The sequence below is a fragment of the Phodopus roborovskii genome, unplaced genomic scaffold (genome assembly GCF_943737965.1).
Source record: "Phodopus roborovskii unplaced genomic scaffold, PHOROB, whole genome shotgun sequence".
Classification (NCBI taxonomy): Eukaryota; Metazoa; Chordata; class Mammalia; order Rodentia; family Cricetidae; genus Phodopus; species Phodopus roborovskii.
The window spans coordinates 12,390,065-12,403,374 of NW_026126578.1; the positions used below are offsets into that span (position 1 = coordinate 12,390,065).

At 41.8% G+C, this 13,310-nt stretch overlaps 1 protein-coding gene across 2 annotated transcripts in view; it reads left to right on the forward strand.

The window, feature by feature from the left end:
- Positions 1–2,528: 2,528 nt before the first annotated feature.
- Kdm5a (lysine demethylase 5A) overlaps positions 2,529–13,310 on the forward strand; it is a 66,966-nt gene continuing 56,184 nt past the window's right edge. Inside the window, exons 1-5 of one of the 2 annotated variants that reach the window (XM_051203761.1) lie at positions 2,529–3,017; positions 4,969–5,046; positions 7,145–7,267; positions 9,173–9,343; positions 12,686–12,820. In XM_051203761.1, coding sequence (XP_051059718.1) covers positions 2,853–3,017; positions 4,969–5,046; positions 7,145–7,267; positions 9,173–9,343; positions 12,686–12,820 — 672 coding nt within the window. In that variant the 5' untranslated portion in view covers positions 2,529–2,852. The remainder of the gene's footprint in view (positions 3,018–4,968; positions 5,047–7,144; positions 7,268–9,172; positions 9,344–12,685; positions 12,821–13,310) is intronic. The other variant, XM_051203760.1, reaches the window with a different exon arrangement.

Genomic DNA, 13,310 nt, shown 5'->3' on the forward strand with positions numbered 1-13,310 from the left:
GATCATATATTCAAATGTTATGTCCAGCCAGTTGGATTTAAACATCAGGAGGATATATGAAGAGCTAAGAGTGGTGGCTCATGCTGGGATTAATCCCAGGACTGTGGGGGGAGGGGTTTGAGGGTTTGGGAGGTTGAGTCTCAATAACAAAACAAAAGAGGATATTAAAAAGGATTAATTCTGGAACGCATGGTAGCATTGCCTTAAACTTTGGAAAGCTTAAAATTTGAAGCTTTCATGTCTATGTCAAGTTCAATGGCTCACTCACTGATAAGTGGAGCTACAAATTTTCAATGTGTTATTTCAAATGACATTTGATTTTCTTAGTCATGTCATAGGGAAGGACAAGGGGAAAGTTAATAGTTTTTCCATCTTTGTTATTCTATTTTGATAAGTCACTGTGAAATTCTTGGAGTCAGGGTGGAGTGGGGAGTATAAACAGAATACTTGCTTGCTATTTAGTATTCATCATTCCTGAAGTCCTAAATTCAGTCCCAGGTTGTATCTAACCAATGAGCAAACAAGTTAATAGCCATTAAAATGTGTTTTAGGTCAGGGGTAATAGGCTATGTCTTTTTATATGTTCCTTTTTATTTTTAAAATTAATTTATTTTTTAAAAATTTAAAAACTTATCTTTTACTTTCCAGCTTGTTTTTTAAGACAGGGTTTCTCTGTGTAGCCCTGTCCTAGAACTTGCTGTGTAGACCAATCTGACCTCAACACAGAGATTTGCCTGCCTCTGCCTCCCAAGTGCTGGGCTTATGCCTTGAATTCCAGAATTTGAGAGGCAGATGCAGGAGGATCTCTTGGGAGTTCCAGGGTAGCTTGGTCTACATAGCAAGTTCAAAGCTAAATTATTGCTTACTTAGGTATTAATTTCACTCTACTCTAACACTGATAAGTAAATTATAGATAAATATGTGGTACTTGAAATGATTTATTTTTCCTCAAAAGTTGCTTTTTTATCTTGCCTTTTTTTTTTTTTTTGGTTATCCTAAGGTGGTCTTGCCCTAGATAGCTGAGGATGATCTTGTAATTATAACCTTCTGTCTCTATCATCTCCTAAGTGCTGTGATTACAGACATGCTCTACCACTGGTTTATATGGTGCTAGGACTCAAACCCAGGGGCCCCAGCTCTCTAACATTGTACTTTGATTGCATGTTTAACTAAATCAATTATTTTGACGACTTTTAAGTTTTGAACTCCACGATTTTTTGCTTTTTACGTGCAGCTTGGTTTTCCAGGTTAAGTCCTAAACAATCTAAGTCCTGTGACAAACTATTATTTGTGTACAATGTCATACCTTCCTGTGTCCATATGTTTGTACATCACTTTTTTTCCTTTAAAAGCAAGAAATGGAAACTACACCGGAGTTAATCTCATGGGGGCACATTTGCCTGATATGTTCAAGGACTTGGGTTCAATTTCTAGGACCAGAAAAGTGAGTTAACTAAAGAGTCCATTTTCCCATCTTCCTCAGAATGTGGGCCAGTCTTCTGACTAGCAGAATACCCCTCCCCTCTTTCTGAGAGAGGGTTTTTACCGTTAGTCTTTTTCCCCCTTATTTAAGTGAACGTGTATGTGTGTGGACCCGGGTGGAGGTCAGAAGACAACCTTCAGGAGTTCTCTCCTTCAACCATGTGGGTTCCAGTGATTCTCAGGCCTGTGCCCTTACCAGCCGAGCCCCTGACACCTATGGACTGATCTAGAACTCAGTCTGGAACCAGAAGTGCCTTGAAATTGTGGCGTTCTTTCTACATCTCCTTCCCCAGACTGCTCCTGAACTGTTTTTGGGAGCCGGTTGGTTTTTTTTTTTTTTTTTTTTTTTTTTTGAGAAAGCCCTTGCTGATCGGAACTCTGTGCGGGCAATCATGCCCGGCCTTACTAATCATAGAGGTTTCTGATGACAAGGTGACCAGTTTCATAGCAAACTGGATGAGAAAACAGCAGGTGTTTTCAGGTCGTGCTCCCTTCTCAAATAAGACGGTCTGAGGAAGATTTCCAACAGCTAGAAAAGCGAGGCTAGGCGCTATTGAGCTCCCTGGGTGGTGGGAAAGAGCAATTCGCAGCTGGCGGTTAAGTCCGGCCAGTGTGACGACAGATGTCGATGGCCTGGAACCAGCCGGTCACGGAGAAGTGAGCGCCCCGTATAAAAGAGGCCTGGCAGTCAGGTGAGTCGTAAAACACTAAACTAGAGGCACGGAAATCCTGCCAAGACTTGGTTACTTGTCCAAACGTTAGGCGACTGTGTCGAACGCAGGTCTCGGAGGACAGAGAGGGTGCTCCGGCCACGGCTGGGCCCACCTTGTTGTCGTGTCCCCAACACAAAGAGGAACAGGAACCTGCTCACCGGAAACAGAACCTCTGCTCTCCGAGGCATTACACATTCCTCCGCGCGCCGGAAGCGCGCGTTCCACCTTGTGGGGGAGCTTCTCTCTCGTCTTTCCTCGAGGAGAGGCCGTGGAGCCTCCAGAGCCCACGCCGCCGGAGTGGTCGGAGAGCGCAGGGCTTTGGCGGGCAAGCCGAGGGAAAGCCACGCCGGGCGGTCCTGAAAGGGGAGGAGGAGGAAGGGCCGGCCGGGCGAGAAGTCGCGGCGGCGGGATTCTGTTTCCTGCGGCGCGGACGGATTTGGCAGTACGTTAACTTCCGGAAGCGTCCTGGCCCTGAGAGGAAAAGCCCTGAAGGAAACAATAACAAACGACCGGAGGGAGCGCTTCTGGGCTTTCTGTGAGGAACAGTTCTCTCCCGGGAAGATGCTCTGCGGTGCCTGTGAGGAGACGTGAGAGGGCTTGGTGGCCGTCACCCCGCCCCTCCCCGCCTGTGCACTTCAGGGACCCCTGACCGTGGCCATGGCGGGCGTGGGCCCGGGGGGCTACGCGGCGGAGTTCGTGCCGCCCCCGGAGTGCCCGGTCTTTGAGCCCAGCTGGGAGGAGTTCTCGGACCCCCTCAGTTTCATCGGCCGCATCCGGCCCTTGGCTGAGAAAACTGGCATCTGCAAAATCCGTCCACCCAAGGTAGCGGACCGGGGGCGGGGGCGGGGGCGGGGAGGGAGGGAGGGAGGGAGGGTCGTTCTCCCGTCCGAGCTTTCTCCGTGGCGGTTCCAGCTTTCACGCAGCCCCGCCCTAAGTCTTCGGCACTCAGAGGCCACGTTTGAGGCTGTTTTTGCCTTGGCTTGTTGTGTAGTTTCACGTCCACTTTTACATTTATTTTAGAGAGAGACAGAGGGAGAGAGGGAGAGGCTGTGCGCGTGTGCGTGCGCGCGGAGAGGTCAGAGGACATTTTGTAGGAGTCGATTCTCTTCCTGCGTTGTGGGTCTCAGGGTTCGAACTCAGCTTGTCGGGCCTGGACCTTAACGCCAGAGCCATCTCACTAGCTCTCAGGTCCACCGTCTAACGAGAGAAAGCAGTGTGTCTGGGACCTTTTCCTTCCAGAACTTATTTGGGCGCGGATACTGTTCTTTGGGTTGGAGGTAAGGGTAAGAAAGGCCTCGAGCCTTTTCTAGGAAAGGTGTTTGACGTGTCATTGTGTTTCCGTACTAAAAACTCCACTTCTATGGGCTGTTTTCGTGTTTAAGCCGGCAAATGCTCATTTTATCAGACCTTTGCAGGCCTCTACTCAGGTTTCTTAAAATGTAATCCGAGCTGTACTTGCTGCCTTGATGATGTCACTAGACTAGAACCCCCAACCTAATTACTTCTGCAACAAGAAAAGGCATCATTGGGAGGATGAAAGAGCATTAATGAATTACTTTTTAAAATATAGAGGTGTAAGGAGAATTGGTCAATAAGTGGACATGGAGGATGATGTTGAAATCTCTTGATGTAAGAAAGTAAAAGACAAAAATTTCAGAGTTGTTTTGTAATTAGACATAATCAAGTTTGCCTATAAATTGGTTAATTTTCCTCACTTTGTTTTTAGAGTAGGGTTTCTCTGTGTGTAGCTCTGGCTGTCCTGGAACTCACTCTAGACCAGGCTAGCCTCCAACTCAGATCCAAGGCCTCCCTCTTCTGAGAGCTGGGATTAAGGTGGGCACCGCCGCCGCCACCACCACCCGGCAATTATCCTCACTTTTTAAGGTTAGGAAAGCAGATAATAGCCCCCTGAAGACTGAAATTAATTCCCTAAGAGGTTAAATGATACGCTAGCTGAAGGTCAAAAGTTTTCTTTATTCATTAGACCAGTGCTTTCCAAATGTTATTGGGGTGGGGAGTGCTGCAAGGCCCATGGTTCAACTCCTGCCAACATGGGAGAAAAACTTTGTTTTTGCTGGAAAATCAGCACCAGGGTCAGTTGGATATTGTTAAATGAGATTCCTATGCCCTGTGAAGAGTAGAACCAGTTTTTGGATGTGGACATTTGCAATCTTCTTTACTTTTCTAGCAAGTACGAAGATGATTTTTGTTGTTGCTGTTGAGATGGTTGAGCTATGTAGTCTAGGCTGACTTGGAACTCTCCATCCTACCTCTACTTCCTGAGTACTAGGTTTACTGGCATGTGTCATACCCAGTCACTGGGGGGTTATGTGTTTTTTTATTTTATTTTTTTTTTAAAGTTTTACTTGGTAAGCTGTGTGTTTATTGAACACTGTTTTGTGTTTGACAAGCTCATTGTCTTCTTCGTGGGTAACCTTAGAAACTGTAATTGTGTATTGTGGGATGATAAGATTTGATAATTGCTTTTCCAAGTAATATTAAGATAAAAACTTTCTATAAAAATACTGCTTTTTGTCAGGAAATGGTGGCACATGCCTTTAATCCCAGCACTGGGAGGCAGGGACAGGTAGATCTGAGTTTGAGGCCAGCCAGGGCCTGTTTCAAAAAAAGCAAACAAAAAATAACAAAACAAAATATGTATATATATATATATATATTACCATTTCTGTCTTTATAGTGAAGATTTAAGTATGCTAATGTATTATTACTGTGATTTGTAGCAAATCCATTCTAAGTAATTCTTTCCATTTAGGATTGGCAACCTCCATTTGCATGTGAAGTAAAAACCTTCCGTTTTACTCCCAGAGTCCAGCGTCTGAATGAACTTGAGGTGAGTATTAGACCAATAGACCAATATTTCTGCTTTTTTTTTTTTTAAGTGGTGGTGTTTGTGACTCAGGGCCTCACACAGACCGAGCAAATGCTATACCATGGCTTTATAGTTCCAGTCTCCTGATTGCTTACCTTGGGATTTTAAATAGAAATTTGAAAAGCTCATATACCAGGGTCCACAGTTTGTGTTAACTGGGATTTAATAAACTAATAGTTACTTGATATTTATGAAAAAAAATTTAAGAATCTTTCAAGTAGTTATTACATTTTTTCCTTCTTCATTTAACTGGGATGATAGAAAAAAAAAAAAAAAGATTATATAGAGACAGGGTTTCCTCTGTGTAATAGCCCTGACTGTCCTCGAACTCATTGAACTCTGTGATCCCACCAAGAGCTGGGACTAAAGGTGTATGCCACCACTGTCCACATAGACAGGCAAAACATATTTTCACAATAAAAATTCAGGGCTTATAGACAAATGGAAGTCTGTCTGTCTTTTTTGATACAAGGTGTCATGTGGCCCAAGATATCATTTAGCTAATATATAGCCCAGGACTACCTGAATCTCCTGATCTTCTTGTGTATTGGAATCACAAGTGTATACCACCATGCCTAGTTTATATGATGCTAGGGATAGACCCCTGGTCTTCAAAAAGCTAGTCAAGCACTCCACCAATTGAGCTACTTCCTCCAGCCCCTTTTCCTAGTCTCTCACCTTCCTTAGCCAGTCTTTCTTTGTAAACAAAATGGTCTGGTTTAGAACTTACCATGTAGCCCAGGTTAGCTTTGAACTCATGGCAGTCCTATTTCAATCTCCTGAGTGTGCTTGGGTTACAAAAGGTTTTTGCTGTAATACTCAGCTCCAAATTCAGGAATTTGTTTTCCTAATTAAAGTTATATTAGATAGCATACAAAATAATGGATTTCATTATGGTCTTTTCATATTGTTAGATACAAAAATGGAAGCATCAGTAGTTGGTTCAGGAAAGAAGCTGACACATAATTACTCTTTAGGAACGAAGTTTATTAGGAGAAGGGGCCTATAGAACATGATTGTGCCTTTAGGTAGGAGAGCATTAGAAAGAAACAGAATTACATTTAAAATAGCTTAACAGTGGCTGAAGAGATGGCTTAGTGTTAAGAGCTCTTGTTGCTCTTTCAGAGGCCTTGGGTTGGACTTCCAGCATACACATGGTGGTTTTCCATCATTTGGAACTCCAGTTCCAGGAGAATCAGATGCCCTCTTATTATCCATAGGCTTACTACACCATTCACATAAAAAACAACAAAAACGAACCAAAAACAGCATAACAGGGCCTTAAATGGAAGGAGAAGCTTCCTTTTAACATCTAGCAAAGAACTTTATTAAAAAAGATAGCTTGGGCTGGAGAGATGGTCCAATGCTTAGGAGCAATGGCTGCTCTTCCAGAGGCCCCTGGTTCAATTCCCAGCACTCACATGGCAGCTCACAACTGTCTATAACTCCTATTCTAAAGGATGTGACACCCTCCCTCATACATACATACATACATGCAGGTAAAACACCAATGTACACAAAAGTAAACAAATCTTTTAAAAATATAATAATAAATAATAATGAGCTTAAAGTAAGAGAGACAACCACCATGGACAGCTGCTGGGGAAAGAGGTGGCACTGATGATTTCTCTTCGATTGGAGGCAAAGATAACAAAGGGTTCAGGCCTTTTTGTTGGTCAGTGAGTTGTCGAAGTGTAACAACCTAATATACTCTTATCATTATTTTCAGTTATCATTTTGCTTCCATAGTAGAAACTCTGCTGTGTTGGCTGTTTTCTGTGTCCAAGATTTAGTTTACCAAATCTTTTCAAGCAGCCAAACAACTCAGCCAGACAACCCAAGTTCAACACTCAGATCCTACTCTTTTATTGTGAGATCTAAGTGTTGAGCTTGGTCATCAGACTTTGGTGGCAAGCATTTTTACCTGTTAGCACCCTTGCTGACCTTGCTTTCTCCCTCTCTCCTCGAAGTACTGGAAATTGGATCTAAGGCCTTAAACATGCTGGACAAATGATATACCAACCCTGTGTTTTTGATTTCTGTATTTTGATAATTTTAGGCAATGACTAGAGTGAGATTGGACTTCTTGGATCAACTGGCAAAGTTTTGGGAACTTCAAGGATCTACATTGAAGATCCCTGTAGTGGAGAGAAAAATCCTGGATTTGTATGCTTTAAGCAAGGTGAGGCCAATGCTTGATTTAGAAGGTTAACAGGAGCTGAAGTGTAGTTCAGTGATAATGAGTACATTCGGGCTGGAGAGATGGCTCAGCTGTTAAAGGCTAGGCTCATAACCAATATAAGCCTATAAGATAATGAGTACATTCTTAGTTTGTGTGCCAGGTCCTCCCATGAAGAAATTGAGCAGAGGCTTGTGATTCGTGAAATAAAGAATTTTAATTTTTTTTTTTTTTTTTTTTTTTTTAATTTTTGTATTTAATTTTTTTTGTTTGTTTTCAGACAGGGTTTCTCTGTGTAATGGCCCTGGCTGTTCTGGAACTCACATTATATGTAGTCTAGGCTGGCCTTGAACTCAGAGATCTGCCTGCCCATTGCCTCCCAAGAGCTGTGATTAAAGGCATGGGCCACTATTGCCTGGCTATTTGTTTACTTTTTTAAAGATCAGTTCATTCATTCTATTTTGGAGACAGAGTCTCCTTATATGGCTGGCCTTAGATTTTCTATTTAGACCAAGCTGGCCTCAGACTTTGTGTGTCTGTACACATGCATGTAGCATAGTGCATGTGTGGAGGTTAGATGGCAACCTGCTGAACTATGTGCCCAACCCTTTCTCCACACTTTCATCAAATTTACATAGGCATAAAAAAAGCATGCCTTTAATCCCAGCACTCAGGAGGCAGAGGCAGGTGGATCTCTGTGAATTTGAGGCCAGCCTGGTCTACAGAGCTAGTTCCAGGACAGGCTCCAAAGCAATACAGAGAAACCCTGTCTTGAAAAACCAGTCCTGTCGTGTCCACCCCCCTCCCCCCCCCCCCCCCCCGCCAAAAAAAAGCATACCTGGCCCATAAAATTTTTTTGTGTGTGTGCATGTGTATACTTGGAAGCCAGAGGAGGGCATTGAGTGTTACTCTGTCATTCTGTGCCTTACTCCAGTGGTTCTCATCCTGTGGGCAAACCCCCACACTGGTCACGTGTCAGATAACTTTCATATCAGATATTTATGTTACAATTCATAACAGTAGAAAAAATTGCAATAATAAACTAGCAACAGAATAATTTTATGGTTGGGAATCACCACATGAGAAACTATTAAAAAGAGCTGCCATGTTAGGGAGGTTGAGAACCACTGCCTTACTCTTTTGAGGCAGAGTCCTGAAAACTAAATCTTTGAACCTGGAACTTAGTTTTTTGACTAGACTGGAAACCAGCAAGCCCTAGCAACCCTTCTGTCTCTGTTCTCTACAGCATTGGAGTTACAGGTACACTTGAAACCATACCTAGTTTGTAACATGGGTATAAGTAGCAAACTCAGGTCCTCACAGTTGCATGGCAGTTAAGTATAACCACTGAGCTATCTCTCTAGCCCCTAAAAGTTTCTTTTAAGAATTGTCTTTTGAGGATTAGAGAGATGGCTGCTCTTCCAGAGGATCTGGGTTCATTTCCCAGCATGTGCACATGCAATCTTGGACATGAAGTGTTTGTTGAGATCAGAGGACAACTTGTAGGAACTGGTTCTCCTACAATGTGGGTTCCAGGAATGGAACACAGATCATTATGCTTGTCAGCGAGATTCTACCTGTTGAGCCATCTTGCTGGCCTACATTTTTATTTTTAAAGTCAGGATCTCATGTATCCCAGTCTGGCCTCCAACTTACTGTGTAGCCAAAGATCACCTTGAATGTCAAAAGTCCTTCTGCCTCTGCCTCCTGAGAGCTGGAATTAGAGATGTATACTAACACACCCAGCTTTTCTGGAACTGGGGACTAACTTAATGCTTCAAGCATACTAGGCAAACACTCTACCAGCTGCTGGGGAGGGCGCTGGAAGGTTTTACCTTTTTGAGATTATAGAAGTTAGGATGCTTGCAACTAACATCTTTCCCTAAAGAATTCCTATTTCCTTTTCAGATTGTTGCCAGCAAAGGAGGTTTTGAAATAGTCACTAAAGAGAAGAAATGGTCTAAAGTGGGTAGCCGCTTGGGATATCTACCAGGAAAAGGAACTGGTTCTCTTTTGAAGTCACACTATGAAAGAATTCTCTACCCATATGAACTTTTCCAGTCTGGTGTCAGCCTTATGGTAAGATGCGTCATTGTCTTTAGAGTGGATAAATTTAGTTTATACTTCAAGTTATACTTGAAGTATAAACTTCAAGTGAAAATTACTATAAGCAATAAGTTTATGCATAGCTTTCTCTAAGCATCCAAATTTGAGAAGAAAATGTTGAAAAATTAGAGCTATTTCTAGTGGTTTACAGGGTAAAGGGTACTGGGAATGAAGGGTGTCATCATATTTAAGATCTTCATGATTTCAGAAAAAAGGTTTGAGTTTTGTTTTGGTCTGTTTTACTTTTTTTGAGACAGGGTCTCACTGTGTAGCCTTGGCTAATCTGGAACTCACTTAGTAGACTAGATTGCCCTCCAGCTCATAGAGATCCACCTGCCTCTCCTTCCTGAGTGCTAAATTCAAAGTGTGAGCTGCTTATGCCTAGCCCTAACTCCTTTTTTCTAATGTTGCCTAAACCTGAAAGTGGGCATTTCAGAGGTTCTTTTTTGAGGCTGAGCTTTAAATAACCTCTTATTCTCGAGAGCGCTTTGACCAGTTATGAGTCTTTGCAGGAACCACCACACTGCAAAAAGAAGCTTTTCTGATCAAAGCACATCACAGCACTAATACATGAACTTCAATGTGGTGGCAGGCATGTCCTGACCATTTAGCAAAACAACAGCAGTACATTCCTCAATAGGGTCTAACACCTTTCCAGACATAGGCTTTTTGATTATGTGTATAATGTCAAAGGTGACTTCTCTTCTGTGGAACAGTCCTCAAAGTGAAGCATGAAGTGATTGGTTACCAGCATGGCTGTCATGCCAGTATTATACTAATTGGTTCATCATGTCTGGCAAGTTGGTAGTGAAGCATGCAGGATTCATACTGAGTGAGATTGTTGATGATAAGTCCCTGCAGCAGCCTGTATAGCAGCTTACAACACTGAAAACTAGCCAATCTAAAGATTCTAGCTGAGTTCTCACTTGTTTTAACTTTCTAAAACTTATTTAGGGTGGTATAGTGGGTCAATCTTGAATGTTCTTTCTCATTGGCCTTCCAAGTAGGCTTTACTGGCTAGCCAACAAGCCTCAAGCAATCACACGTCCCCCTTGTCCAGCTGCTGCTGGGTTTTGTTTGTTTTTGGTTTTTGTTTGTAATGGGGGCTCTGGATATCAAAAGTTTCTAACTTTACTGACTAAAATATCTCTTGTCCTATGATTAACTTTTTAAGAAATCACCATAATGTTTATAGAGTGCCTGTGCTGTCTTACATTCATCTACCAATAGTGTAGAGGCATGTGGGTTCTCCATGTTCTAGCTAGCATTTGATATGGTTGAGTTGTTTGGTTTAAAATTGTTCTTGTGAGTATGTAGTAGTCTCTTGTTGCAGTTTTGATTTTCATTCTCAAAGAGTAGTGATGTCATTGCTCTTTTTATGTTTATATTAGCTTTTCCTATCTTTAAAACATTGAAAAAGTATTTTATGTGTGATAGTGTTTGCCTATATAAATTTATGTGCATCATGCCTGGTGCATGTGGAGGCCTGAAGAGAATGTCAGATCCTTTGGAACTGGAGTTACAGAGGGTTGTGAACTGCTATACAGGTGCTGGGAGTGGAACTCAGGTCCTCTGTAACAGAAGCATATACTCTCAACCACTGAGCTATCTCTAGCTCCCCTCTGTTGATGTAATCTTCATGAAGTGTCAATCTTTTTTTTTTTTTCATTAAAATTGAGCTGTTTGAGTCAGGCATTGATGGCTCATGCCTTTAATCCCAGCACTTGGGAGGCAGAGGCAGGCAAATTTCTGAGTTCGAGGCCAGCCTGGTCTATAGAGCTAGTTCCAGGACAGCCTCCAAAACATTACAGAGAAACCCTGTCTTGGAAAAAAAAAAAAAAAAAGAAAAGAAAAGATCTGTTTGCCTTAATCTTGTAAGGGTTTGAGATTCTGGATACATCTTTTTTCAGATACATTATTTGTAAATATTTTGTGATAATTTATCTGTTTGACAGTTTTATATGATATCTTTGAATTTTCCATTTCTTTCTCTTTTATAGTTTTTTCCTTTTTTTGGTACAGCTATTTTTTTGAGACTGTGTCTTGCTTTGGAGTATAAAGAAATGTAGAGTTATTGCAGTTCACTTTTTGGGGTATTGGGGACCTTTTTGAAACGGTTTCTCTGTGTACTGCATGTCTAGAACTTGCTTTGTAGACTAGGCTGGCCTCAAACTCAGAGATCACTTGCCTCTGCCTCCACCTCCCAAATGCTGGGCCACCAACGCCTGGCTGTTTAAAAGTTTATTCTAACATGAGGGAGGGCCTAGGCCCTGCCCCAAATGACTTGACAGATTTTGATGAGCCCTCATGGAAGGCCTCACCCTCCTTGGGGAGTGGATAGGGGATGGGATGGGGAGGGGGGGTCAGTGGGAGGCATGGGAGGATGGGGGAGGGAGAGTGAATTAGGATCTATATATAAACTAAGAAAAAATATTAAATTAAAAAAGTTTATTCTAACTATAAATGTACTGAAAATGCACATAGAATTCAGCAGTCCACACTTTCAGACATCTACTAGGAGCTTGAAACAAAATACTCCACAGATAGGAGGAACTATTCTATATATCTACCCCATTACCAATACTATACCTTTTGTTTTTAAAGGTGTTTTCATGTCCAGGTTTGGTTGTGAACCTAGCCTTTAATGGCTGAACCATCTCTTCAGTCCTATTTTTATATATATCTGTATGTGGGTGTGTGCAAATGAGTGCAGGTGCCCACAGAAGTCAGAGGGGTTGGATTATTCAGGAGCTAGAGTCATAGGCAGTTGAGAGCTGTCAAATGTGTTGAAAAATATACTTGGGTCCTCTGTCTTAACTGCTGAGCCATCTCTAGCCCCTAGTACATTATGTTCAGTATTGTTTTATAGTAAATTTTGATTCTCTAATTTTTTCCCTTTTCATTATTTTCAAACAGTTTTCATTTTTACATATATTTTAGTGTTTACTTTCAATTTCCATAAAGAGAAGTCCTGGTGGGCATGTTTAAAAATACAAACAAATAAAATCCATTGATAGCTTGGTGTGCTAGTACATGCCTATAATCTTAAAAGGATCAGAACTTCAGAATCATTCTCTGCTATATAGGGAGTTCCAAGACATTTTCAGTACCTTAAAGACATAAAACACTCTGAAAAACAAAATGGAGGTTGCCTTTGTCAGGGATTGCTTTGAGCCTGTAGTTGAATTTGAGGTCAGGACTGCCATTTGTTATCATGTAGTGTTAGCAACCTACTGGACCAAAGTTGCTAATTTTCTACTCTTCTCAAACTTATTAGCAAATTTTCTCTCTTTTTTTTATGTCCTTCTCTTTTAGGGTGTACAAATGCCTGACTTAGATATTAAAGAAAAAGTTGAGGCTGAGGTTCTCAGCAATGATATCCAGCCTTCATCAGAGCGGGGAACAAGAATGACTATTCCGCCAAAGAGAACAAGACGTGTCAAGTCTCAGGTACTTTTCAATGTCCATGGCACATTTAAAAGTTTTTTGTGCATGCATGTATGTATACATATCATAGGTATGTATGTGGAAGTCAATTCTCTTATCATGTGTGTTCCAGGACATAACTCCGGTTGTTATGCTGTATAGCTTTCTAAGATACTGAGGAATAACAAACTGGATTTCTTCTCTAATACTTGCACTACAGGACATGGAGACCATATGGTCACACTGCAGTTAGGGCTTGGGAGAACAATGGGCTTGTCTTGTGGTTTAGACTTCCAGGGTCTCTTTTATCAGAGTTGTTTGTGTTACTTTATAGATGTAGATTGAGCTTCCTCTATGCCATATAGAACTATGGATTTAAAGAACCTGCTTCTCCATGCGTTTGAATATGTCCACATGTGCATATGTATGTAGGTGTGCTTGTGCATAGGCTTGAATATAGGCAATAGGTTGTATTGTCTTGAGAAACTCTAGAGCCTCTCTGACCGTTACTCAG